General features: G+C 50.1%; 7 protein-coding genes across 7 annotated transcripts; 2 read left to right on the forward strand and 5 right to left on the reverse strand.

Moving 5' to 3' along the window:
- Positions 1 to 3,635: 3,635 nt before the first annotated feature.
- Positions 3,636 to 6,397, reverse strand: K452DRAFT_263738 (uncharacterized protein). Its single transcript, XM_033538662.1, has 4 exons — positions 5,639 to 6,397; positions 5,427 to 5,590; positions 5,000 to 5,376; positions 3,636 to 4,948 (listed from the first exon to the last, which is right to left on the reverse strand). Exons 1-4 carry the CDS (start codon positions 5,899 to 5,901, stop codon positions 3,728 to 3,730), a joined length of 2,025 nt encoding a protein of 674 aa, XP_033401849.1. The 5' UTR covers positions 5,902 to 6,397; the 3' UTR covers positions 3,636 to 3,727.
- On the forward strand, positions 6,337 to 9,197 carry K452DRAFT_348757 (uncharacterized protein; the record flags this gene model as incomplete). The annotated part of the gene is made up of 2 exons (XM_033545553.1): positions 6,337 to 6,395; positions 6,800 to 9,197. 2 exons carry the CDS (start codon positions 6,337 to 6,339, stop codon positions 9,129 to 9,131), a joined length of 2,391 nt encoding a protein of 796 aa, XP_033401850.1. The 3' UTR covers positions 9,132 to 9,197.
- Positions 9,198 to 9,263: 66 nt separating this feature from the next.
- Positions 9,264 to 11,743, reverse strand: K452DRAFT_294744 (uncharacterized protein; the record flags this gene model as incomplete). The annotated part of the gene is made up of 3 exons (XM_033541735.1): positions 9,264 to 11,311; positions 11,382 to 11,551; positions 11,601 to 11,743. 3 exons carry the CDS (start codon positions 11,741 to 11,743, stop codon positions 9,264 to 9,266), a joined length of 2,361 nt encoding a protein of 786 aa, XP_033401851.1.
- Positions 11,744 to 14,703: 2,960 nt separating this feature from the next.
- Positions 14,704 to 20,435, reverse strand: K452DRAFT_294746 (uncharacterized protein; the record flags this gene model as incomplete). Its single annotated transcript, XM_033541736.1, has 2 exons — positions 14,704 to 15,690; positions 15,759 to 20,435. The coding sequence occupies 2 exons, from the start codon at positions 20,433 to 20,435 to the stop codon at positions 14,704 to 14,706; spliced, it is 5,664 nt and encodes a 1,887-aa protein (XP_033401852.1).
- A 312-nt stretch (positions 20,436 to 20,747) lies between these two features.
- K452DRAFT_294747 (uncharacterized protein) lies at positions 20,748 to 21,299 on the forward strand (the record flags this gene model as incomplete). The annotated part of the gene is made up of 2 exons (XM_033541737.1): positions 20,748 to 20,774; positions 20,832 to 21,299. The coding sequence occupies 2 exons, from the start codon at positions 20,748 to 20,750 to the stop codon at positions 21,297 to 21,299; spliced, it is 495 nt and encodes a 164-aa protein (XP_033401853.1).
- A 396-nt stretch (positions 21,300 to 21,695) lies between these two features.
- On the reverse strand, positions 21,696 to 23,116 carry K452DRAFT_219686 (uncharacterized protein; the record flags this gene model as incomplete). Its single annotated transcript, XM_033536423.1, has 4 exons — positions 21,696 to 22,042; positions 22,096 to 22,640; positions 22,699 to 22,874; positions 22,934 to 23,116. 4 exons carry the CDS (start codon positions 23,114 to 23,116, stop codon positions 21,696 to 21,698), a joined length of 1,251 nt encoding a protein of 416 aa, XP_033401854.1.
- A 1,853-nt stretch (positions 23,117 to 24,969) lies between these two features.
- K452DRAFT_315394 (uncharacterized protein) lies at positions 24,970 to 26,411 on the reverse strand (the record flags this gene model as incomplete). Its single annotated transcript, XM_033543860.1, has 2 exons — positions 24,970 to 26,181; positions 26,245 to 26,411. The coding sequence occupies 2 exons, from the start codon at positions 26,409 to 26,411 to the stop codon at positions 24,999 to 25,001; spliced, it is 1,350 nt and encodes a 449-aa protein (XP_033401855.1). The 3' UTR covers positions 24,970 to 24,998.
- Between the last annotated feature and the right edge of the window lie 1,130 nt (positions 26,412 to 27,541).

Raw genomic sequence — 27,541 nt, forward strand, 5'->3', positions numbered from 1 at the left:
GTATTAGTTTAAGTAGAATATTCTAAAGCTTTATAGCTACTAGTTATTATAGTACTACCGCCGATTAGCGGTTATTTTATATATATATATATATAAAAAAAAAAAAAAAAAAAAAAAAAATAAGTTTAAAAGAATAAAGCTTCTAGTATTAGTATTATCTACTACTTTATTACGAAGCCGTAGAATATATATATCTAGACTAGTAGATTATAACTTTTTTTTCTTTAAAAATATAGTATTCTATCTCTATAGATTTATTTTTATTATTTTATAGAAACTATTCTTTATAGTCCTACGCCTCTAGACTAGCTATTAGAGCTACTAAGTCTTTTAAATTAGTTATACTATTATTACTACTAGATCTACCGCCTCTATTTACTATTCTTACTATAGTTTAAGATATATAAAGGCTACGCCTCTATACTAGATTATTTCTATTTCTAATAGAGAATAGCAAATTAAGCTTATTTCTTAAGAAAATTTATAATTTCTTATAAATATTCTTAAAAAGAATATTCTTATAAAGATTTTATAGATTATAAGCTTCTCTATTAATATACTTATACTCTAGCTACTACTTTAAAACTAGATCCTAAAGATTTAATTAATTTTTATAGAATAATTTATTACTCTAAAAGATTTCTTTCTCTAGTACTATTTAATTAGCTAGAATCTAATAATAAGTAGCTAAATAAAAATAGTACTAGAAAGAGAAAGCTAGAATAATCTTCTACTAAATACTTATAAAAAGAAATAGTAGCCAGTCGCTATAATTATCTAGCTAAAAGATAATACTAGAAAACTTTTAACTAGTATAGAATTAATCTTAGAAGATAAAATTTAAGGTTTTCTAAAATAGCTAAAAAAGAATTTAACTTCTTTAGAAAATTTAGAAGAATTTTAAGGTTTCTCTATAAATTTAGCTATAGAGAACTAGCCTAACTTTTAAGTTATAATATTTTTCTAGCTTATATTTAGATTATAGGTATAGAAAGAAGAAGAAGAAATTAATTTTATATAGTTTTACTTTTAGATATTTAGGTATTCTATTTAGTTATTTTTTTTAAAAAAAAATCATATTTTAGTTTTTTTTAATATATGTATATTTAGTTTTTTTTAATATATGTATATTTAGTTTTTTTTAATATATGTATATTTAGTTTTTTTTAAAAAGTATATTTAAGAATTGTTTTAGAATTTATTAAGAATATATTTCTATTTTTTTTTTAGAATATATTTAAGAACTTTTTAGAATTTATTAAGAGTATATTTTAATTTTTTCAAGAGTATATCTTTTATTTTTCTAAGAGATATATTTCCTTTCTTAAGAATATATTTTTTTTAAAAAAATATCTTAGATTTTTTAAGATATATTTAGTTTTTTTTAAGAGTAAATTTACTTTTTTTTTTTAAGAATTTATTTAATTTTTTTAAGAGTATATTTATTATTTATAGTAACTTTTTTTTAAAAAAAAATATTACTAAGATATGTATATTTTCTTAAATCTATTTCTAAGATATACGCTTTTTTTTATAGAATTTCTAAGATAAATATATTTTTTTAATTTATTTTCTTAGATATATATATAATTTATAATTTGCTATAATATATTTATTTATAAGCTAAATATATAAAAAAAAGTTTATATCTTAGAGAGACTTTTTCGATATATATATTTTAGAAATACTATATATATCTTAGAAATTTTACGAAAGAAATTTATACCTTAGTAAATAGCCGTTTAGTATGTTTTAGAAATATATTGTTTAAAAACTATATATCTTAGAAATATTTTTTAGAAAATATATTCTTAATAAATCGAATATATTCTTAAAAAAAAAATTGAAAATACTCCTAAAAAATATAGACTTAGATAGATATATTTAAAGAAAATATATATTCTTTAAAAGTATATTCTTAAAAAATCGAAATAGATTTTTAGAAAATATATTTTTTTTAAGAAAAAAAAAGTAAAGTATACTCTTAAAAAAGCGAAATATATTCTTAAGAAAAAAAAAAGAAATATATTCTTAAAAAAAAGTAAAATATATTTATAGAAAACTAAGATATTCTTAAGAAAAATAATTTCTAAGATATATATATTTTTAAATTTCATTTCTAAGATATATATTTTTTAATATATTATTATATTATATCGAAATATATAGAAATGTTTAAAAAAAATATCTTAGAGAGACTTTTTTTTTAAATATATATATCTTAGAAATTATACGATAAAAAATATATATCTTAGTAAATAGCCCTATAAAAAAAGTATAATCTTATATTTTAAATATATTTAGTAAATTACTTTTTTAAAACTAAAAGCTAAAATAACATATATAATAAGTAATTTACTACTAAAACATCTATAAATATATAAAGTAAAATAGTTTTTTTTTAAAAAAAGTAAAAATATTTTTAGCTATTTACTAAGATATATATATATAGTTTCCAAAATAAGTATACTATTTCTAAGATAAATTTATCTAAAAGGTCTCTTTAAGATATATATACTTTTAATAGCTATTTACTAAGATATATACTTTTTTTTAATATTTTCTATTATATATATACTATTTCTAACTCTAAGATATATATATTTAAAAAGAAGATAAAATATATTCTTAAAAAATAGTTTTTAAAAAAAATTACTAAGATATATATATCTTCTTAAAATATTTCTAAGATATAAGTAAGTTACTATATATATATTTTAGAAATATTATACGGCTATCTACTAAGATATATATATATATATATCTTAGAATTTATTTAAAAAAATATTTTACTTTTTTTTTAAAAAAAAAAATAGATACCCGACTCTTTTAAGTTTTTCGCCTTTATTTTTAGGATATAGGGTATTACTATAGTAATAAGGCCTAGAGCCCCCTAAGTTAGGTACTCTAGGTCTAAAAAGACGTTTAAGGCTAGGGCCGTTACTAAGGTAGTACCCCCTATACGTATCTAATCCTAAAAAGGAAGGTAGAAAACTTAAAAGAGTCGGGTATCTATATACTTCGCTTTTTTTTAAAAAAAGAATTTTTTTTCAAGAATATTTTTTCTTTAAAAATACTTTTCGCTTTTTTAAAGAGTTGTTTTTTTTTTTTTTTTTTTTTTTTTTTTTTTTTTTTTTTTTTTTTTTTTTTTTTTTTGAGAATATATTCTTAAAAATAATTTCTAAGATATATTGTCGAATTTTTTCTAAGATATATATTTTTATAATATATTACAATAGATCGAAATATATTGAAATATTTTTTTTTTTAAAAAAATATAAATCTTAGAGAGACTTTTTCGATATTTATATCTCAGAAATATTATATATATCTTAGAAAATATTTAAAGAAGTATATATATCTCGGTAAATAGCCGAATATTATATATATATAAGAAACTACTTAATATATATTTATGTATCTTAGTAAATAGCTGAAAAAATAATATCTTAGAGAGACCTCTAACACTATATACAAATTAGTATTTTATTGATAATATATTCTTAGAAAATATTCGACTTAATCTCTATATCTCATTAAATAACCGAATTTATTATATCTATACAGATATATAACTTTTTATAGCTTAGTTAAGATAAGGTACTTTCTTATCTTATAAACATGAAAGTTCCCGACTCTCTTTAGACAAGCTGAAATACTATTCATTGGGTGGGCCTATCTAAACACATTGACGCCTAGCCTCCAAGTTTCGTTAATCATGGCCCCTTTATATCCATTTTGATTCCGGCGCTTTCTTTGAATTTGAACGGTTGATCCTTGAATTGGAACGATTAATAGTTCCATCACCAAGAGCCGCCCACCGTTTTCCAGCTGGTCGTTCACGAGAGGTAGCGTTGTCCGGCTTGGGAGAACCGTTTTTACTGGTTTTGTCTATTTCTAATGGCGCGGGCGGAAGGACTTTGCCATCATCAGTGTTTTGCAAATATCGCCGGCTATTTTCTCGCGTTATCATGGTGAACATGGGTCGCAGATCTTCTTCCACAGCTTCTTCCAGTGTCGATTCCGTCGGAGCTGGGGATCTGAAAGGAGAGCGGACAGCAGCAGAAGCAGGGGTAGATGGCCTTTGTGTTAATGGGCCGACGCTGTTTTTGTTTGACCCAGTAGCCTCGAGCCTCAGTGGCGGGGGTGCTAATGCCCTATTAAGTGGACTCCGGCTCCTTGCTGCTATTGCTGCAGGAGCGAGAGAGAGCCGTAATCCAATCTGGACAGTAGCACTGCTCGACGTACTGCTGCCTCTGCGGTGACGTCGTGCGAAGGGTGCTCGCGGTGGCTGAAGCCCTTCGAAAGCTTCACGTACATCAGTGACAGATGGAGCCACCGATGATTGGGTCACCCTGTTCCTCGTACCAAGTGCTCCGGAGCCTCGATAGCCTGGCGAAGGAGGTGTATATACGGCAGCGGGGAGACGGGGGATATCGTCTGCTTGCGTCGGGAACAGAGTATAGCTGGGTGTTGTGCGACTATAGTCCATAGACTCCTTAGAGGATGTTCTGTTGTTCGGAAGGATGATAGGTTCCGGAGGTAACGGCCACGATTTGGAGTTCTGTGCTTGCAGACCAGATGTCTGCGAGACAGGCTCCTGTCCATTTGTTCCCGGTTTTTCCGAGTATGGGTTGTAAGGACATCCATAAAATCCGGCCTTATCTGGCATATAGCGTGGCGTGTCATTGTCCAATGGCTCACTGATGTTCATCTCCAAGTCGCTGGGACCGAAGAAACCAAAAAACCTCAATGGGTTCTTCCGAGAATGCCAGGGTACGCCACGGGGCTTGATGACTGTACGATCGACATTGACGCGGAGAAATAGATGCATGAATGCCACAGCAACACCAGAGCCAAATAGGCTCACCTCGGCGACGCTGGATGTAGTGAATTTGGTGTCATAGTTGCGCATATAGGCCTGCACGAAGAAAGGCAGAATCAAGGTCTATGATCCTATTAGCAATGGCCGTCTAGCAATGTGTATAAATAGACCTACATGTTCGATAGTGGCAAATACTAGATAGTATACCATCCTTGAGGCTGCTATCCTTTCATGGTGTTCGAACCGCGCGCTGCGCAGTAACCGTAAAGAGATGAGGGTTCCCAGAGATACAAAGGAGAATATCAAGATAGACAGAACAGGAAGAACGAACTTGCGGTAGCTGAAGGCAAACCAAATAAGACTTCCGTAGCACTGGCCTGGAGATTGCCATACCACAGTCGGGATCCAGGTGATTATCAAAAGAATGAATATAACCCCAAGACATATGGGGGTGTTCCATCTCGTCCGAGGTGCGTTTTCTGGCCCTTTTAGTGCTCTGACTGTTGTCTCGATCCCGAACACTAAACTTGTATAGCTGACAAGAAATATTGCTACAAGAATATAAGCATTGAAGCAGCTACTTTCGGTTGGTGTAACTTACCAGGGAGCGTGATTTGTGCATATGCGTCGCAATTTCGTACCGTGACAGTACTGATCGCACTGCCCTCTATTCCAATGAATGTAGTTTGCTGTATGATCATTGCTGCTCCGAGAACGAGCGGAAAGAGCTCTGCCGCATGAACGGCTCTAAGGATTTGGAGTTTACTGGACTAGTCAGACACGCCACTCTCCAATAACTGGGGAGATACTTACGCTGGTCGCAGCAGTACAGTGAGTTTCCTGGCACGCCAACCATCACGAAGTATCCTAGACACCATGATACCAGCGAGGAGCATGCTAAAAACGCCCAACGCGATATTCATAGTTCTAAGCGACATCTGCTGGCTAAGGACCAAATCGTTGACAAGGGCACGGGCTTGGTCGAGGGTCGCCGAAGACTCTTCTAGCACAATAGTGTTGGGGAAGTCAGGAGAGAGGGAGGTACGGCGGCCTAGCCGCCAGCTAGACTCGACCATTGTCGGTGTGTATTGGAAGAACCGCTGAACACCAGCAGCGGTGGAGTGGAAGCAAGTAATTTAGAAAGAGCATATAGAGAGAAACAGAGACAGGGAATGACGAGGAGGCGACGCCAACCAGCTGCCGCTCTCCTGAACCAGTCGGAAAAAGAATCAAGAATATCGGAAAAGTTGGAGTTGCGGGCATCAAGACGGCAAAAGGCAACACGGCGACACGAGACAGTATGACATATCAACGAAGAGGCTGTGACTTGGACGGCCGCAGTGAAGAGTTTCGTGTTAGTGATGCTGTGGCAAGGCGCCAGTCTGATAAATTGCACTCTGATCCGTGACAGCAATACCCAAGGCAGGGACAGGGAAGATAGCTGGTCTTGTTTCCAGCAAGGCGCGTACAGCAAGGCTCGTCCTGTTAAAACGGTGGAATGATCATCTGCCATGACTGCGAGGAGGGCTTTCCCGTCCTCGTCGAACACGGCTCCGACACACGGCGGTTTGTGTGTGTAGTGGAAGCGGTAGCCACATGGGTGTGAAACTGACGGAGAGCTATAACGATTGACATTTATGTTGCACGATGAGACGGAGCATGTGAGAGCGACGTCGACGCGAGCACGCTCCGATCTCGGCTGCGCAGCCATTGAGGCGGCGGCCATTCTAAGCGATTTTTTGGAATCTGGGGTTCGACGACGCTCTGCACCGCAACCGCCAACCCATCCCGCCCGCCATGGCCACGCCCGTTCGCAGTGCTGCGCTGCTGATGAGACGCGCCAATCTGGTGAGCCCTGCTCTCCCCCGCCCTCGCTGCACGCCCTGACTGCGCACAGCTCCGGCTGAGCTCCTCGCGAATCTCCGCCACTCGCTGTCCGGCGCAGCCTCTCCTCCGATCGCGTCTCTACAGCAGTGCCTCTGCTGCCGCCAGGCAGGAGCATGTTTTCCACTCCCAGCTCGAGGATCCCGCCGCGTCTTCCCTGCTCTCTTCGCTGGGCAAACCCCAAGCCGTCCCGCAGACCTTGACCGAGAAGATTGTGCAAAAGTACGCCGTCGGCTTGCCCGAGGGCAAGTTCGTCAAGTCGGGAGACTATGTCACCATTAGCCCTGCTCACTGCATGACACACGACAATTCCTGGCCGGTTGCGTTGAAGTTCATGGGAATTGGTGGCACGCGTGTTGCGAACAACAGGCAGACGGTCATGACGCTGGACCATGACGTGCAGAACAAGAGCGAGTCAAACTTGAAAAAGTACAGACAGATCGAGGAATTTGCCAAGAAGCAGGGTGTTGACTTTTATCCTGCTGGACGGGGCATTGGCCACCAGATCATGGTGGAGGAAGGCTATGCCTTCCCCGGAACGTTGGCTGTGGCATCCGACAGTCATACCAACATGTATGGTGGTATTGGTTGTTTGGGAACTCCTGTTGTCCGGACTGACGCCGCCTCTATTTGGGCTACCACCAAGACCTGGTGGCAGATCCCTCCCATCGCCAAGGTCACCCTCACCGGTGTCCTCCCCCCGGGTGTCACGGGCAAAGATATCATCGTGGCCCTTTGCGGTCTTTTCAACAATGACGAAGTCCTGAACCATGCCATTGAGTTCACCGGCTCCCCCGAAACTCTCCTCAGCCTCCCTATCGACGACCGCCTTGCTATTGCTAACATGACCACTGAATGGGGCGCATTGAGCGGTCTATTTCCCATGGACTCATTGCTACAGGGCTGGCTGCGGTACAAGGCTACAGAGGCGACTATGTTCAATTCTGGAAACATCTTGGAGAGCAACCGCATTTCCCGTTATAACCATGAGCGCCTTAACGAGCTTTTCCAAAACGCGCCCGCTGCCGACCCCGGTGCGACATATGCTAAAAAGCTTTACCTTGACCTGTCCACTTTGTCCCCTTACGTTTCAGGCCCCAACTCTGTTAAGGTCGCTACGCCGCTCCCGGAGCTGGAATCCCAAAACATCAAGGTCAACAAGGCTTACCTCGTTTCCTGTACTAACTCTCGCAGCTCTGATATTGCTGCTGCCGCCCGTGTTTTCAAGGAGGCCGCTGAGAAGAACGGTGGCCAGGTACCGAAGATCCCCGACCATGTGAATTTCTACATAGCGGCGGCATCCAGCTTGGAGGAAACTGCAGCGAGGGAAGCAGGCGATTGGGACACGCTACTTCAAGCTGGCGCTCAGCCGCTGCCCAGTGGATGTGGTCCGTGCATTGGCCTCGGAACAGGGTTGCTTGAACCCGGTGAGGTAGGCATCAGTGCCAGCAACCGGAATTTCAAGGGCCGTATGGGCTCCACGGAAGCCAAAGCGTATCTTGCTAGCCCCGAGGTTGTTGCTGCCAGTGCGCTGAATGGCAAAATCTCTGGACCTGGCTGGTATCAACAACCTGAGGGAGTCCAGGGTGTTGTCCGCGGCGAGGGCGATCTCATTGGCAACACAATCGAGGACGCGCTGGAGAAGCTCATTGCCCAGGCAGACGAGATGATTGCGACAAGCGAACAGTCAGTTGCCAGTCAGGAAAGAAGTGATGTTCCTGCAGCTGAAGGAGCCGAAACTTTGACAGAGATTCTCCCCGGTTTCCCGGAAAAGGTGTCCGGTGAAATCGTCTTCTGTGATGCCGACAACATCAACACTGATGGCATCTACCCCGGCAAATATACCTACCAGGATGACGTCACCCGGGAAAAGATGAGCGAAGTCGTCATGGAAAACTACGACAAGCAGTTCGCATCTATCGCCAAGCCCGGTGACATTTTGGTCAGTGGCTTCAACTTTGGTTGCGGTAGTTCTAGAGAACAAGCCGCGACGGCTATTCTGGCGAAGGACATCCCGCTTGTCGTTGCTGGCAGCTTTGCCAACATTTTTGGCAGAAACAGCATCAACAATGCTTTGATGGGTGTTGAAGTGCCACGCCTGGTCCAGCGCCTACGTCAAACTTTCTCTGGCAGCAATTCTTCCTCGCCGGACTCGCAGCAAAAGATCCATGAGCCACAAAAGAACAAGCAATCCCTCGATTCTCCGCCTCCGGCGCCAGTGAACATTCCGGCAGCAGAGAAGGTGCTCACGAGAAGGACGGGATGGACTTTTGAATGGGATGTGAGGAGGAGCAAGGTGACTGTGCAAGAAGGCGAGGGCGGTGAGAGGTGGAGCCAGAAGGTCGGCGAGCTGCCTCCTAACGTTCAAGAGATCATTGCACTAGGAGGTTTGGAAAGCTGGGTCAAGAAGAGCATTGGTTAATAGCGCATTTATCCCTAGATCGCGAGATGTAAGTTATTTAAAAAAGAATTTTAGCGATTTCTACTGATATGAGGCTCTACTTGGTGATTGGTATCAAACTAGTTTCTCGATACTACAAAAGTAAACTCCTACTCACATGAGGAGGGCAAACAAAAGATATGTCCTCTTCCAATAATCCGCTGCCTGCTTCCTTAGACGGTCGAGCATTGCAGCATCGGCATCCACTGCATTTCGAAGCTGATTCTCAAGCGACACCAAAGGTGATTGTCGCGTGGCTTGCCGCTGAGCTAGCGCTTTTTGCAGGTACAAGACATCAAATAATAAATGAGTCAGTCTGTCTCTCTGCACGTCGTCATTGCTCTTTTCTGCAACAGGTTGATCTTTCTCGGCACCGGTTTGGGAATCATCGCCGGCAATGCTTCCTTCGGCCACTGCCTTTGAGCTACTCCGAGCAGACTTAATGCAGCTGTCCAGTGCTGCGCCAAGCTCAGCAGTCAAAAAGTCTTTTAGTACGCCTACCGCCCCTGCAGACCACAAATCATCTCCGCACGCCACCATCCCTTTATTCAGCGCCATTAAGAATTTGAATGTGGGGACGGACGGCTGCACTGGGAGAGGCGGATTGCCCTCCCACAGTGCCCTAGCCCTTGTCCGATTTGAGCGGAAAAACTTCTCCATGGACGTCATGTAGTTTGACAGTGGTGCGGACACGACCACCGAGGCAACGGAGAGATGGAGGGGCCGCGTGGTAGAAGAGGGAAACCCGGATGAGATTGCGGCAGTGTGTCTAGTTGATATGGTGAGGTTCAGTAGGCGCTGGCTGATTTCTCGGAGCAAGCGAAGGATCAGGATAGCTTTGGAAGAGGAGTCTTGGGAGGCTCCTGTCAAGGTTGCTGAAACGAGATTTGCGACGTCTTCTTGTAATGTCTTATGCGCGGATACCAAGGCCTCGTGTAGAGAATCCTCGAGTGAGCGTGGGTCATCTTCGCTTAGAAGAGCCTGTTTCGACTCTAGGGCGAAGTCGTAGTCATCATCGCCGTCTAGATCGTCGTCCCATTTTGTGTCTTTCATCTCCTTGACCACAGTAGAAGCTTCTTCGATGGACCGAGCCCAAATTTCATATGTATCAATGAGACGGCGTAAAACTGAATCAATGCCATGGCTCCTTTCGACGATAGCCTGCTTAAATGCAGGCGCGCCATTGGTTATGTCAATTGAAGTGGTGGAGGGATCCCACAAGGAGATCGGCTGATCCACCTTGCCCTCTTGCCATGCGGTGAGTGCATCGGATAGTTCGGAGAACACAGCGTTGAGACGACTTGCCCGCATACTGAGGAGAGAGCGCAGATGATCGTTGACAACATCACGAAGATCATCCAAGACATTTGCCGGATCGACTCCAAGATTACGGGTTCCGGACAAGAGCCAGGTATCCAACATCCCTCTTCTGATCTCCAAGACTGCTTTTGGATCTTCTTGGTCTGCCAGTACCTTGCGCAAGTTATCCAGGAAGGTGTTCATGGCTTGTTTCGCCCACGTCTTCGTGAGCTTCTCGGAGTCCGCCTTTGAAAGTTCATCATGTCGTGGCCACGGCGTAAAGTTTCTGACCTCGTCGACTATCCAGCGCTCATGAATGTCGAGGTTCAACTCTGCGATTGTTTGGATTTCTTGGTCTTGCAATAGAGGGCGTGCTTTTAGTTTTACTAGCGCCTCCGCCAAACGCCTTGGGAAAATCGAGTGCGTGTCGTTTAGCGTCTTGACATAAAGCTTCAAGGCTCGTGGCAGGTGTTCTTGCGAAGTGCGCCCCTCCTCAACGTGCCGAGTGATTGATTCAAGGCGGACGTGGTGGAAATGACGCAGAACGTCACTAGGAGTGGAGCTTGTGGCCAGCGAAAAAGCACACATACTTTCCAGAATATCGGCGATCTCGGCCGACGTTTTGGAGAATTGCTTGTCGATACTGTGAAGCAACTTTCGCCGTAACGAGGCCAGCTGGCTCTGGAGAGCGTCGACAAAGGGAGGCACATCTGGGGTCGCGGATAACGTCTTATGCAGGAGACGCGAGAGTACGAGCAGTTTTGCAGCAGTGAGCGTGGAGCGCCTTTTCAGCATGCGACGTATGACCGTGGGACAGCTCTGAAGCACTGCAAGCTGGGCGGCAAAGGCGTATCGCTCCCCGTCTGTGACAGAGCGACCAAAAGTCAGCTACCAACCCTTTCTGGGAGAAGGTTGTCCAATTCATTGACAGACCGTATTTCCGAATATATGTTGACAGCCCGGCATAGTTCTTGCCTATCCTATCCACCATCCGGGAGTTGCACTTCTGTCCCACCGACCCCAGCGTCGTCTCGACATGCTCCATTTGGTTGTCCATTTCTATGATCCGCTCGGCTGTTCCCAGAAGATCACGGTAGCTCGCTCTGCGGGGAGTCAGCTAACTTCATCAAAGCCCGTGGCTGGTCGACTGACCCGACCAATGAGCGGAGCTTCTCCCTGTTCTCGTTGGCATTGCTCCGGAGCTGTTGCTCGAGCTTGCGAACAACCGGCACAGGGTATTGGAAGGCATCCTCCCAAGTGGCGAAGCTACGCGGATCGGGAGCTTCGGAGGCCATGTCTGCAGTGTCAAAGGGACAGAGAGGTTGTGAATGCGGACGGGCACGGGCACCCTGGCAATGGATGGATGGATCAACTAACGTCACCGGAACCGGAAAATCCACGCCTCCGCCATTGTCCTCACCACCGTCAGTCCCAATCACGAAGCACGCTTTCCAGAACATGAGAAGATGGTTCAAGAACATCGCAAGCTACCATTGTTTCCATAAAACCATTATTCGCTCCCCTCGTACTAACCAAGCTAGCACAACCACCACGAAACCAAAACTTTTAGCAGACCCAGTCAGACCTGCATCAACCACTCACTTATCAGGCGTTTGAGAGTCGGTGGTGCCACGTGGCTTCCTAAGCTTAGCCAGACAAATCTCCATTTCGATACGGTCTTCCTCGATCCGCAGCTGCGCTTGTTCGAGCTCCACCTTGCGCATAGCGATCTCAGCGCGGCGCATGCGGAGACGCAGTTCATTTTCATCGAGCTCGTCCACATCAATGACGGTAGGGGAAGTCGCGTTCGTGGGGCTCTGGCGCGTCGTGTTGCCAGGGAAGATGCGGCTCCGGCCCTCAGAAGTACTAACCGCGGCTGGGGAGGGAGCGAGGAGCGTGCTCCCACAAAGAGGTCTCCGGTTCGGCGCGCCGCCGCTTCCGGCGCGTCGCGGCGGGGGTGAGGCGATGAGAGGAGGTTGCTCAAAAGTGCGAGTGCGCTTGGCGGGCTGGGAGCCGGAGATCTGCATGGTGTTCTCCGGAGAAGGCTTCCGCTTAATCTGGCGCGAAGACAAAACGGGGACTGTGTCGCGTGGAAGATTCAGCGGCCGTGGAGACGTCCTCGGGTACGCCTGGTGCCTGGGAGAAGGAGTCATAAACAAGCCCGGCGTCTGAAGCCTGTTCAAGGCGGGAGTTGTGACGCGAGCCCCGCCTGCGTCAATCAGTCCGAGTTGCCGGAGTTCCCCTGGAAAAGATATCAGTTTTGATAATGGTTTAGCGGATAATGATCTTACTTCGGGAACGATAGCGGAACTCGTAGATGTACTGAGCTCCGTTCTGGCCAAGGAGACCTCTGAACTGTTCGGCGTACTGCGGCTGTTCGACCACTTCAGCTTTGATAGGTCTGTGTAGGTTAGTTATCGTGACCGCCCGTGAAGGATATCTAAGTAACTTACCTGACCAAATGGCTGACATTACCCACTCTGACCGCTGACTTGGGAACAGTGCTACCCAGCTCTTTGCCCTGGACCCGTTCATGGATGGCGAAGTCCTCGTTCTCTTCCTGGAAACCGCGCTGGATGGAGACGCGAACACTGCCCATGAAATCGACGCTGCTTGTCTCACGCCCCGTTTGCTCATCTGCATGATGGTCCGGAGTTAGATTGGGCCTTCCGGGAACGCGCAGGCTGATGTACGACTGACCGACATGAGGTTCACCAAAAGCTAGTTGGCCGTTGTGCCATTCGTCGCCCACCTTGGCCGTGAAGTCCTTCATAACATATTCGTTTCCATTCGGATGGAACGACCTGATCTTGGGGTGAAAGTAGACGTCGGGCTCGTCGTGGTTATCAAGCCAGAGGCGCACCTGTATCCCGGAGGCGGTGAAGTAGTTGAATTGAGGGTAGATCCGAATTACCACTGTGAACTCCTCGTTGGCCTTGGCCTCGACATAGCAGAACCGTACCGGACTTCTGAACTGAGGTGTGTCCTCCGGCTTGGTGTACTCCATGTACCTAGTGCGGCGCTCAACGCGCCGAAGGTAGACCTCAACTTGGTTCTCAGCAAGGTTTATCATGGTGACCGTGTGGCTGTCGGTTATTGCGATCAGGCGACGGAGGTGTTGCGGAGAACAAAGTGGTTTGGCGTCAGTCGTTGACTGAGATTTGAACAGTCCAACTGTCGACGGGCAGGCGTGATGCCGGGATGTAAGAGACAGGAAGGAAAGGCAGGAGAAGTAGTAGACATCGCTCACACGGCCTGACGTGACTAAACCCAAAATGGAAAGATTCTAACCACGGCGGATCTCCAGGTGTGAAAGACGTTGACTTCATTCTTAAACACTTTCGGGTTCCTCTGTTGCGCCTACACGGAGATGCCGAAAATGGGGAACACGGGGCACACGCACCACCGGTGAAAAACAAGCACTGCGATGACAGGTTAACATCGAGATGGCGGCTCGAAACGCACAGGGCGAACCAGGTTCATAGGACTGGAGATGTAGGTTCCGGCCGCCCCTACTGATTGCCGTTGATGGGGACATTTGAAGTACTAAGGAGATCAATTATGCCAAATACCGATAACCACCCTCCATTTCTTATTCAATCGTCCCGTTAACCATTCACCGTCCACCGTCCACCCAAGTCCCTCGTCCCAGTTATTGTCCACAACCCTACCCCACCCACCATCCGCATATCTCCTTCTCATTCGCCAAACGCAGTAACAGGTCTAGCAACGGACATTGGAAAACAGCACAAAAGCAAGAAGTACAGCCAACGCCTGTCGCGACCCTTTTCTTGAGGCTCTTCCCTAATACGTTGCTTAGCGCAACGACCTATCACCGTGACCTGAAGGGAATGCTGAAAGCAGAAAAAAACCAAGCGGAGAAAGATAAGAAATTGGATTGTGGCTGTGCTGGACTACTCGCACGCTATGCCAAGTATGTAGTAGAAAGTGAAAAAAGGAGACAATGTGTGAAAAGAAGCGTCGCAAGACAACAGTGCCAGGCACCGATGTCCGGACCTGTGGGTATGGTGTAGTAGAGCGGCGCGCCGGGCACACCGACAAGACATTACCAAAGAAATATCGACAATAGGCGGACGTCAGATCAAACATCCTCGTCGGAAGCCCTGCGTGTGTCACCGCGCCCGAATGTCGAGTCGAAAGCGGAAGCTGCTAATGAGCTTCGGAAAGATAAGAAATTCGTCGCGATTGTGCGCTTTCGAGAACAGGCATCAGGGACGTAGAATCGTAAGCGCAGTTACTCATCATCGTCCTTTTCTCCTTTCCTCACGGACCCGGCCGGACTAGGCGGGCTGACAATCGTGACGGGCGTGGGCAACGGTGATTGCGGCCTTGAATCCGAGCCGGTGGGTTGCTGTTCGGCATCTTTGTCTGCTTCCGGTTCAGCGTTGGTTTTCTGCTCGCCATCATCTTCAGCTTTATCCGTGTCCGGTGGTGATGGAGGTGCGGCGGCTTCTTCGGCCGGTTTGGCATCTGCGTCGGGCATTGGGGTGTCGTCATCTTCGGCGCCGGCACCGCCGGCCTCTGAAGCGACTGTCGTACCAACAGAACCGGCAGTTCCCGGCCTGGCATCTGGCTCTTCCTTGATCGACTCATCCGCCGTGCTTCTTTGGTTTGCTCTCCTCCTCCTCCGCCTTTCTCTCTCGTCGCCCGCATTCTCTCTTCTTCTACGGACCCTCAAACTCTCTTCGCGACCAGGGACTGGCGATACTTCACCTTCACCATTGCCACGCATGCTCTGCAACATGAAAGCCGCGCGGTCTGCGATATCCTCGCCTTCGCTCGTGCCGCCCTCGCCGCCCTCGCCGCCAGCGGGAGCAGTGGAGAGGGATGCTCCGGTTCCAGCGTCGTGGTCTTTGTCTTCCGACTCCATGCCTGATGCCGGGCTGAGCATTGCACCTGCTCCGTTGTTGTTCGAGCCTTCTCCGCCTTCGCCCTCGTTCGCGGCATCGTCCAGATCCGGTATCTGCTGACCGCTTGCGACACGCACCTGGTGACGGTCCTTGAGGCGGGCGCGACGGCGACGGTCGCGCTGGTCGCGTGTTTGGGGAGCCGCAGCACGAAGCTTCTCGAGCAAAGTGTCCATTGCGCCAGTGGACGCAGGGGATGGCGGCGCGCCCTCCAAGTTTGGTGAGCGCGGGCCTGCGGCCTGGGCCTTGCGCCGCATAGACTCTTCGTTTTTGCGGCGAGTCTCTTCCCACTGGATGTTTTTCTCCTTGGATTTCTGGAGAAGCCCGTTAGCAATTTATATATAACGCTCAGCGTACGCATAAGGAATTGGAAGTTACTCACCTTCCACTCGAAGACGAAGATAGCCAGCTTGGCGAAGAACTCTCTTCTGGCATTGTCGTCCGTCGGGTCTTCACCGTAGAACGTCATAATGTCATTGTAAGTCTTCTTCATGTCCTCCAAGTAGTCATCCATCTGTTCCGCCTTGCGTCTGGCGTCCTTCATGCAGCGCTGGACAACAATGCTGACGCGATCTTCGGGGTGGAATTTCTTCGGATCACTCAGGTTACCGCTGTCCAAGCTGGCTTGGACGTTTTTGATATTATCAATGTATTTCTTGGCGTCAGTTTGCAGCTGCTCAACGTTGATCTTCTGCGCAGTGATGACGCCAGAAATCTCGTCCACGAAACCCTCCCATTCGGAGTATTGGTTGCGAACAATGCGCTCGACGAGGTCGGCAAAGGTAGATTGGTTCTTGTCGTCCTTGACCAAGCCCAGACGCGCCAAAGAGGAAAGCTTGAAACCATTGGCTTGTTTGTTGTGGTCGTTCATGTAGTTGCCAATGTCAAGAATCAGACCCAGGACATTCATCAATGACACGGAGTCACGGAGCGACTCGGAAACCCGAACGACTTCCTGCAACTTCTTGAAAATATCATCGTACTCTGACTCGTACGTCCGCGTCAGATCCAGCGCACGCATACGAGATTTCCAATAGTGATGCAGCTCGAAAGCGGTGTAGAGATAAATCTGGTCTTCTCTCGTAAGCTCTGACGGATCCTGGTCGCGTGTGGCCTTTGCTGCATCCGGTCCGGTCCAGTCTTTGCTGTATGGCGCCATGAGCTTGGAAACATTCTCGGGGATAACGCAGAGATCGTTCTTCTGCAGGAACTCCATGACAACATCGCTCTCTACGATGATCTTGTCGCAGTGAATGATCATGCGTACGATCTCCTCTACCGAGTATTGATTGAACTTGGCCAACGCAACGTGGAATGTCTTGACCAGATCATTGGAGATGAGCTGTTTCTTGTCACTTTTAACGGATTGCTTCTTGCCAATCGCCTTGACCTCCTTGGCCAGGAAAAGCTTCTCGACTTCGTCAAGGACACCCTTCTTAGACAACTCGCGGTACTTCTCTTCCTTGGCTTCATGCGTCGGTGCGTGCGAAGCCCACATGGTGACTTGCGGCGTATCGACCTTCTCCCAATGCAGTGCCTTGAGCTTCTTCTTCGGGCGTGCCACGGCAAGGCCAATCTTAGGCGCAGAGAAACCAGCCTGTGGCAAGAAGCCAGGACCGCGCCTTGCACCAGGAAGCGGTGGCGCTCCAGGAGGCGGCGGTGGTGGCGGAGCTCCGCCAAATCCAGGTGGCGGCGGCGGGGGCGGTGGTGGAGCACCTCCAAAGCCAGGCATAGGGGGAGGGGGAGGGGGAGCACCTCCACCAAATCCAGGCATAGGAGGTGGTGGAGGAGGAGCGGCACCGCCAAATCCGGGCATAGGGGGAGGCGGAGGAGGAGCAGCACCACCAAATCCAGGCATAGGGGGCGGCGGCGGCGGTGCACCACCAGCGAAGCCCGGCATTGGGGGAGGCGGTGGAGGCGCGGCGCCTTCGGCGAACCCAGGCATCGAAGAACCAGGCGGGGGCGGCGGAGGCGGTGGAGGTGGCGGACCGTCGAACTTCTGAGCTCCATCAGCCGGCACCTTTGCAGCCTCTTCTCCTTCACTCGGCTTCGCAGTTGCACCAGCAGCACCCTCTTCGCACGCCTCGCCTTCGTCGTCGCTTCCATCGAAACGCTTGACCTTGGAAGAGATCTCCCCCAAAAATCCAGCAGCCTGTTGCGAGTTCATCTTCGGCCGTCTCATCTGGACAAGGCGTGGCTTCTCGTACACCATATCATCACCGTCCTCGTCCTCACGTTCAGTCTCGTCAACCAAATCACCTTCGGTGGCCTTTCTCGCACCCTTCGGCACGGGTTTCCGGGAAACAGAGCCAAGGAAGCTGGTGGCGTACTCGCTGCGGCTGAAATCTTGACTGCGCTCTGCTTCTTGGTCCTCCTCGCCGCCTTCCATCTTCTCGCGCAGCTCGCGCAGCCTGTCAGAAGGATCAACGGCTTGCCATACCTTGCCCTCGAGCTTAGCCTGGGTCTTGGCACGCTCAAGCTGCATCTCCAGCTTGTCCATGAGCTTCTCACGGTCGAGGATACCCTGCATGAATGTGGGGTCCGTGGCCGCGAGAGGAGTACCGTCAGCCTTGGTTTTGTTTGCGTGCGAAGCGGCGACATCCTGAGCATCGCGAAGCATGAGATAAAGTTCTCTCGTCTCAAGTTCGTTGCGTTGGAGTTCCTTTGCGCGAACAGTCTGGAGATCCATCATCTCGGCCCTGAGCTGTTTGATTTGTCTGCCTCTCAGCTCAAGCAGGGCTGTTTGTTCCTCCAGTTGCTTTTGCAACTTGGCCACCATTCCATCGGCGCCAAGTTCAATCTGGGCTCGCATCTCATCACGCTCCGCAATTGCAGAATCGGCTATCTGCCGTGCTTCGATGGCTTCATCTCTAGCTTGTCGTGCCTCAGAGTCGGTGTACAGCTTGTCCATCAGACTCTGCACGGTGAAATTCAGGCTCTGCTTGAGGTCCATATCCGGCAGTCTGCGGTCCATGGCAACATAACTAAGCATAGAGTCGACAAGCTGGAACATTCGTAAGCGGTCCTCGCCCTCGTTGTCACGAATGAGCAGCAGGTGCTGCATGGCGGAGATGAAGTAGTCTTGTGACCTTGTGCCGTTGATCTTGCTCGAGATAGCCTCGACAATCTGCGAGGGGTCATTCAGGTCCTTGACTTCGCCGTCGATACCATCCACCATACTGTTGTTCTCCCTTTCCAGGAGATCCTCATAGTCGATGGCCTCATTGGTTCGGTACCGCTCGATTTGCTTGTCAATGACCTCGTACTGGAAATCCTCCATCTTCATCAGGATGCGCTTGATGCCGCATGCTGTAAATTGGGCGCGGAGGTGCACACGCATCTGGAGGTCCCTTTCCGGAGCATCAACAATCATGTTGACGAGGAACAGAGACGCAACAGCGTATTCCATGAGCAAGTTTTCGAAGCCAATGCCACCGCTTCTGACCTCGTCGCTTGCACCGACCAAGCTGCCCATCTTGCCGCGTCCGTCAACCGTGACTTCGACAATACGCATCCAAGCATCGAATCGTCCATTCTCTCCGTTCTGTGTTTTGAGGTGGTCCAAAGCTTGCAGCACTCTTTCGTGTCCTTGTCCATTGGCCCAGTGGCAGAGGAAAGTGAGCACTTCACTGACCAACTTCCTCGTGTTGAGACGGGGAGACGTGAGAGAGGCGGCGAGCGCGGTGATGATTTGCGGGTACCCCAGCGCGTTGTCGGCACCGTATTTGTTGTTCATGAGCGCCTTCAAGCACTTGACAATGTCATATTCACGATCGAGATCCATTTCCTGGCTGTTGGGCCCGGCGGCGGGTTGTGGTCCTTGTCCCTGTCTCCGGTTGATTTTGTTCAAGACATTGGTCAGCGCGATTTGGCCCTGGGACTCGACGAAAGCCTTGACCCAACCGATCGGCTGCGTCCGCAAGCTGACACTCAAGCTCTGAAGTTGCTTCGCCGTGATCGAGTTGTCCAATACTTTTCGCACGTACCACTCCGGGCTTCCCTCTTCGTCAGCGCGGCCAAGGATGCCTTGTCCGTCGACGCTAAACTGCGTCTGTCTGGCATTCTGTCGTCGCCGTTGCTCACCTTGCCATTCTGCCAGTCTGTCTTGGTGCACCAACGTCCACTTTTTTGAGACCGGGTAGGCTTCCATCTGCCTGCGCGCCTGTTCCGGCAAACTGTTCCAGCCGCGCTTTTGCATGAGCGTCATGAACTCGTGTTCGATTTGCCTGTCGTCGGTGGGGCGCTGCATGTTAAATCCGGTGGGGTCGAAAGAAGCTGTCGAGTTGAAGGCTGAAGAGTTGTGAGAGCTCAGCGGACCATTCGGATTGAATGTCGGCAGGAGGGTGTGTCGGTCCAAGCCGATGGAAGAAAACGTACTCTGGGAAGGATTTGGCAGGGAAATCATGCTGGCCTTGTCGCGTGCGCCCGAGTGGTTGGAGTAGACGCTTGCCTGATCCGACGACGCTCGAGTATTGTAAGAAGAGTCAGTACTGTAGTGACCGTGGCTGCTGGGGGAGTATGGCCGTCCGCCGGACGTGCCCGGCCGTCCACCACCCCACTGCTGGATGGACACGCCCCTGTCGCCGGGCGCGCTGGACGCCATGGCGGCCCCCGAGGCGTGTGGCGGAGGCCGGGGCGGCACGGGATGCCCATGCGGCGGCGGCGCCGTCATGTTGAAGACGGGGTATTGGTGAAAGTCGGCACCGGGCCTGTTCAGGTGGTGAGGTTGTGGCGCGCCCCGAGTCGGCGGCCGGTCGTCCCTGGGGAAGTGGTCGGTGGAGGGGGAGCGGGTATCGAGAGGGACGTTGTCGTAGGGTATAGTGGTGAGGACGCCGGCGCTGTGGTTGATGGAGTCGGGCAGCATGGAGAGGGGGCGGTCGATCGAGGCCACGGAGGAGCGGTGCGAGTGCAGCGAAGCCTGCGAGTTGGCGACGCTTTGAGGCAAGCTGGGCGTGTCCGGGACGGGCTCATTGTCCCTGTGCTTGCGGCGCGAGAAGAAAGACTTGCCGCCGGACGACTGGCGGGACTTGGCATCCTGCGCGGGCGTGCTGGCTGGCATGATGGGCGAGAGAGAGTCGTCGTGATGCCCCCGAGGGGTGGCAGCAGACGCTGCGGGTTGGGGCGGCTCGCAAAAGTGTAGGAAAGGGTCGAGGCGAGCGTCGGGAGCGTGTGCGCGTCTAGTCGGGCATCGTCGAGGCGGTTTGCCTTTTCGTATAGGGATGCGCAGAGAAGAAGAGCGGAGGTGCAGCACGGTGCTGCCGCTTGGATGCTCAGAGAGGCCCGTTTCAGGGGGCCTGGGCGCCGGCGCCTTACTCGTCACGGCGCGTACGGTATCGACCTTCGACACCACAAAACTAACTAAATGACCATCATGGGCGGCCTGTCGGCTCTCCTCAAGGTGCTACTATGCAGTACCTACCGTCCTTCCACTGCCACCCGCTGACTCCCCTACCAGACCGTCTTCGTCCCCCTCGTCGCTGCCGCCCTCCTCTATCTCGTCGTCACCTACGCCCTCCTCCCCCTGCACCGTCGCTATGTGCGCAAGTACCAGCACTACCTGCCTCTCTCCTCGCTCGCCCCCGCATCGCTCGTGCCCGACCCGTCCGCGGGCTCGCTGCGCCATCGCCTCTCGGCCCTGTTCGACGCCTTCCGCTCCCCGTCCTATGTGCCCGCCCGCATCCACGCCGCCCACCCCGTCTACGGCGACGACAGCGACCTTGACCTGACCGACGGCGAGGGAGAGGGCATGATCGGCTTCAGCCCCGTCGATGGCCCGAGGCGCGAGGCGCTGGAGCGGAGCGGCCGAGGTGGGCATGCCGGCGCAAGTGAGAGGAGGCTTAGTCGAGACCTCGAGGAGGGCTTCAGAGACAGCAGCAGCGACGACGAGGCGCCGCGCGCCAACATGCTCGGGCGCATCAGATGAAGTCGCTGGCGACGCGTCGAAAATGTTAATTACACTACACTACACCTAAACAATTGTCTGCAGGCTTGGTTGCTGGCATGCATGCTACACACGAGTATCGGATGCCTGGCAGCTTGGGGAGACGAGCCTAGCTACATATGGACGCCACATCCCAACAAGTCTCGTCCCGTGACTGCATTCTTGCTTTGTTTCCCCCCCTCGACGTTGAACCATCATAAACAACTAACGCTCATGCAATCTCGCTAAACATGTGTCATTTCTTTACTATATATCATCATACAAAGAAGCCGTGTTAGATCCCGACGACCCTAGGCCGTTCTAAGCGATCCCCAGAACCTGCCAAACTAGCCATTGTCCCAAATCTTCACGCTACTCCTTGTGCAATTAGGGTATAATCTATTTCTTCTCACGCTGGCCGTAAGCCTTGGTGGCGTAGTCGCCCTTGTGGACAATCAGGTCCTCGGGCTTGTAGTCAAGGCGGCCGGAGAAGTAGCTGTCCAGAATAGCCTTGGTGCCGGCGGCGTAACGCTTCTGAGCATCGATCGAGGTACCGGACATGTGAGGGACCATGGCGTTTCCGCCGCCCCAGGGGTTGGCGGCGTAGCGCAGAGGGTGGTCCTTTGGTGCGGGCTGGGGGAACCAAACGTCACCACCGTAGCCGCGGAGTTGACCGGACTTGAGGGCGTCGGCAACGTCCTCCTTGACGACAATGGCGCCACGGGCGGTGTTGATGAGCCAAGAGCCTGTGCAGATGTCAGTGTATGCTCGGAGAAAACAGCCAGCGGCATTGGCTTACCCTTCTTCATCTTGGAGATGAGGTCCTTGTTGAACAGGCCACGAGTCTTCTCGTGGAGAGGGCAGTTGATGGTGACAATGTCGCACTGCGCAAGCATCTCCTCGAGGTTCTCGACACGACGGCAGCCAATCTCCTTCTCCTTCTCAGGAGAAAGAGGCTGGTAGTCGAAGTACAGAAGCTCCTTGCAGTCGAAGGGCTTCAGGCGGCGGAGGACACGCTCGCCGATACGACCAACGGCAACAGTTCCGACGACCTTGTTCTCGAGATCGTACTCGTTCTTGGCGACGGCGGCGACGTTCCACTCGCCATTGGCAATCTGCTCGTGGGCGGGGACGAAGTTGCGGACCAGAGTCAGGATGGTCATGACGACGTGCTCGGCGACCGAGACGACGTTGGAACCGGTAACCTCAGCGACGGTGATACCGCCGTTGGTCTTGTTGGCGGCATCGAGATCGACGTGGTCGGAACCAATGCCGGCGGTGACTGCGAGCTTGAGGTTCTTCGCCTTGGCGAGACGCTCAGCAGTCAGGTAACCGGGGTGGAAGCTGGAGCAGACGTTGGGTTAGATTCGCAAGCAGGCAAACCGGGGCCAGGCAAACTCACGGCGTGGTAATGATGACCTCAGCGTCGACCAATTCCTTGTCGAAGCGCGAGTTCTCGCCCTCCTTGTCGGAAGTGGTGACCAGAGTGTGGCCCTGGTCCTCGATCCACTTGCGGATGCCGAGCTCGTTCTCCGTCGTGCCGAGGAGCTGCGGCTCCTGCTCGGCGTGGACACCGCCCTGCGCGCACATGACGTCAACAACAGAGAGCCATTGAAGGCGAACAAGACGAGACTCACATCGTAGAGGACCAACAGAACCTTGCCCTGTTGACGCGCCGTGGCTGTTAGCGTTCTGACCCCGGCGGGCTGGTTTTGGCGCAAAAGCGAAGCCCTTCCGCAGGCCAGGCGAGGAGCGGCCGCGGAAGAGAGGAGGGAGGAGGCAGGGCGCGCGAGGCGGGAAGCAGAACGGAGAAATACCATGATGAAAGATGTGTGATGTGTTGCAAGAAGCGTGCGAGCGGCGAGTGTTTATGTAGTCGGGAACTGCGGGCTCGGCCAGGTCAGCGATACTGGGTCCGCTCCGGACGGACAAGGGAACGGGTTACCTGTTTGGCAAAAGCGGCAGTGACGTCGCGGGATAATACTACTCGTAATGGCAGACGGTGGGGATAATGCAAGACGAGATGGGATGAGGGCACATATTTATAGCCGTCTGGTACTCCTCAAGGTCAAGCCATACCCCCCTCTTCGCCGCTTCGGCCAGACTGGCGAGACAGAGCGTCACGGCGAGCAGCCAGTGCTGCGGCAGGACCAGCTTTCCCCACCTTCGTGGCCAGTGGAGAGGGGGGAAAGCGTCAAACAGCAACGCGGCGGGCATCCGTTTCCGGGCGCGCAAATGCGGGGTCCGCGCCAGGTGTCGTGCGGCCACCAATCCGCCGCGACGCCGTCAGCCCATCGTCGTCCCCGCCCTTGGGAGCTATGAACACGCGCGCCCGACGGATGAGGCAACACGCGCGAGTCGGGCGCCGCGCCAAGAGAGCAGCCAAAAGCTTGTCCTCCCGTGCCCAGCGTTTACCCCAGAGCGGAGATAGTTGCCTTTGCCTCGACGCAGGCAAAAGAACCCCCGTCACCAACTCCCGCTCAAGCGCTAGCTGCTGCCCATCTGCCTTCCTTCCGACCCCGAGCCATCCCCGTGTGCCCTCCGCCTTCCGCTTGCCGTCTTGGGGAATGATGCGACGATGCGATGTCGGGGCCACGCAAATCAAGGGCCCGAGGTGTACGACATTGCCTGCCTCGGACCCATGCTGCACGCTGAGATCTGGCCTCTGAACAGATCCCTAAATCCCTCATCATCCAGTGTCGTCGACTTCGTACCTATGCAATCATCCCGGCACCTGGCAGCGGCACCTTGACGTCTCGCAACGTCACTGAGAATTGAGCCTCAACCGGAACGATGGCCGCACCGTTGATGAGTGATCGGGGCTTGAGGCGCCCCTGGACTCCTAAAGCCAGCAACTGCTGACGATTGGCATCCACGTGGTGCCAGGCGATCGATCAGGCCGTTGCTTCACCGGCCACTCCTGCAACTCCCTGTAACTCCGCCAAACTCCGCGTCGCCCCTCCCCCTCCACTTCACGCAAGAACACGGTCGACGCTGAACAACGCACAAATGCCGCAAGCTCAACGAGATTCGAACTCGAACCGAACCCTTCTAGAATCGGGGGCCATTGCCTGCATATTACTGTTTGTTTTTGCTGGGTACTCCTAAGATGGAGGCTCTGCGGCCCGGTCCTGCCTAGGTATGTAGAGATCGATCCGGGCCGGCCACTACGTCATCGGTCAAGATAAGGTGCCGTCGGTTGAGAGCCATGCGCAACTTTCCCTTGTGTTATTTCCGCGGCGCTTCCAATGCCCGCCTACTCCCGATCGATTACCAATCTCTGAGTCCATATAGCTGCTCTCCGTGTTCGTGGAAACCCGTCTCGCAAGTACCGGTTAATGGCAGCTACCTTCGAAGCGGACCCAGTATTCACCCGGACGCGGTTCGGTCTTCGGCTATCGTTCTCCCCGGGGCCAGCTAGAGGTCATCGTTTAGCTCTAAGCTACCATGGTCCATAGATGAGACAACGTGCCCCAACTTGTGTTACACGAACCCCTCGGCACCCTCACGATTGACATTTTGTGGAGCCCCGGGCGATATGGACTAATAAACAATCCCTGATTGTCATCTTCTATTGAATGGCCCGTGAGGCAGCATGTCCAAAATCCACGACCAATGCTCCAAAATCATTGCGAGGCGTTGGAGCAGCCAATAGGTAATATGACCCCCTTAATCCTTCTTTCACCGCATATTGAATCAAGCTCAGCATGCGCTCTTGGTTTTGCTCTCTTCCTTGTCTTTTCCAAAGTAGTTCATCAGAGTATTTGATTGCTCAGGAGCCTTCGTCTTGCTTTTTGCTTTTGGAGATTTATCTTCCAATTTCTTCCCAATTTCTAAACAGGCCATCAGTTCTTCAAATTCGTCAGTCGGTACAATGCCTCCGCTCGCCTCCTTATGACCTCGTGCAAAAGATTCGCCAAGCCTTGCACGTAGCGTCGGATCCGGTGCCTGATTAGCAACGTCACGAAGTACTTCAATGATATTGATGGGTGGTTCGCGAGAACGCGCGCTTCGAGGAACGCGGCAAGAGAAATTGACCATGTCTGGAAGATAGCCCTCGTTGGCTACAAGTACGACTTCCAGTTTGGAAGATGAAAGGAACCCAGCCCAACGCGTGGCGATAACCGGATGAATCTGTGCAGGCGACTCGATGCGAAAGACGGCAATGCGGCCATCTGCGGAGAACTTGGGGGCTGCTCGTGCGCATCGCTCGACTTCAGCGTTGACCTCGGCCCGGGCTTCCTTCAGCCCTTGGTTCCCGAGAACATCCTTAGGGCATGTGGCATTGGTAAGCGCCTCCCATGCTATGGGGACAGAAAAGGCCGCCGTACGCCGTGGTGCATTGAGTAGGGAGATGGCTTCGTTGAGAGCCTTCTTTGTGTACTTTTTGAAAGTTCTTTCCATGTTTGGAAAGGGAGGATCCCACTTGAGCGAATTTCCAAGGTCTCCATGTGTGCCCATGACACACAACCAATCGCATGTGGTTTGAACATCCTCGTGTAAAGCACTGCAGAGGTGGTACGTCAAGAGCGAACTGGTAGCCACTGGTGGGTAATGGCATGCTGTTACATGCTGGGTGCCTTCAGGAAACTCGTCATCTAACGCAAAGTGGTGATCGATTACCAATCCTTTGTGCGGAGTATCAATCAATGGCGGAGCTTTGCGGGAGCCTTGGTCTAGGATAAAAATGTAAGAGGGTTCATGTGCGGCCATAGCCACACGCTCGCTCTCGTCATGAATGTTACGGCCTTTTTGCAAAAGATGTGTGTGGATGAGTTCGGGCTCCAAGCCAAGCAAAGTCAGTGTCTTGAGCAGAATAGCACCCGAGGTAAGACCATCCACATCCTTGTCTGGGACTATCAATGTCTTCTTTTGCGCTTTTACACTGTAAGCTGTTAGCATTGCAACAGGATGGGCTCCATGCGGGGTGGTTCGGAGAATTACATACCATTCTTGTATGAAATTTCTCGCGTCTTCAATTTGGTCTTTTGGAGCGGGCCAGATGATATCCCCAGACTCGTCCTTGAGCGAGGGCGTGAGAACGTATGCTGGTAATGCCGGCCGCGGCTTCTTGGATTTGGAAGGGGATTTGGTTGCCGATGCGGCACGTTTCATGGTAGAAGGGGTTTTTGCGCTCTTCCGGGCCGTGTCTGCCGGAGAAGCTGACGCGAAAAATCGAGCACGAGGTGATGGAGCAGATCGCATCAGCCGTATGAAGCGCGCCTGTGTTTTTGCGATTGAGAACATGAATATCGAGAGGAAAAGTGGTTTTACTTTACGCTGGCCACAGTTGGGGGGAACCTTGAGCCGCAGGGGAGGTGAGGTATAGTGACGATGACGTAATCGATAGATCTTCCATTTTTGTTTACTTCATACTAGGTATGGAGGTCAACAACCACACAGTCTGTAGGTAACGGCATCACCAACATCACCAATAACTGATAATTCAAAATGCAACTCTGCAGTACGGCTCGCTCGGTAGGTACTCCGAAGAGCGAAAGTTGTTAAACGTCAATTAAGCTCCAGCTCAAGCTCTTCGGAAGCGCACCCGGCCCACGGATCCTTGACTGGACAGTTCTCGGAAGATCATCCGTGCATGCACATGCGAGTCAGTTTTTCCAATCCTCGTCGGATGTTCTTTTCAATTAACCATCATTCGATATCGGCATTTGGCTCCGGATAATTTGCTCCTTCCTTGTGAATATCTTGCCCACCCTCAAGTACATAATAGGTACTGTCTACTAGACACTGAGTAGCTATAGCTAGGACAACCTTATGGTCGGTAGTCGGTAAATATTAACAAAATAATATTTTAGAGTATAATATTACTTATGAAGATATAATAAATATATGGAAATAAGAGGGATGACGGGGTCTTATAAAGATTTAAAACCAAAAGAATATGAGAGTACTGAAGTATTCGAAAGAGCGCGAAGACAAGGGTACCTATTCTTTGAGAGTAGGAGAGTACTGTACGAAGGTGACATGGTCCACTCCTTCACTCCACCAAAGACGCCACCCCTATTTTTCACAAACCAACCCGCAATGCTAACAACAAGAGCCAACTATCGCGAAAGAACAATCTTTCTCAGAGGCGGAGGACAATGACCCGAGAGCGAGGATGACGTCACACACATCAGACAATAATTTCCTATCGATAGCAATCGCAGCTCCACTCCACTCCACCGCGCCACTCTATCTCTCTCTCTCCCTTCCTCCTCCATCCCACCTACGTCCTACTTCCT

The sequence above is a fragment of the Aplosporella prunicola genome, assembly GCF_010093885.1.
Source record: "Aplosporella prunicola CBS 121167 unplaced genomic scaffold K452scaffold_3, whole genome shotgun sequence".
In the NCBI taxonomy this organism is placed as follows: Eukaryota; Fungi; Ascomycota; class Dothideomycetes; order Botryosphaeriales; family Aplosporellaceae; genus Aplosporella; species Aplosporella prunicola.

Coding starts and splice junctions, on each gene's coding strand:
- K452DRAFT_263738 (XM_033538662.1), bottom strand. CDS start 5,901: ATGGTCGAGTCTAGCTGGCGGCTAGGCCGCCGTACCTCCCTCTCTCCT. Junction 5,591..5,638: donor ACTGTACTGCTGCGACCAGC/GTAAGTATCTCC, acceptor TGACTAGTCCAG/TAAACTCCAAATCCTTAGAG. Junction 4,949..4,999: donor TATTTGCCACTATCGAACAT/GTAGGTCTATTT, acceptor ATAGGATCATAG/ACCTTGATTCTGCCTTTCTT.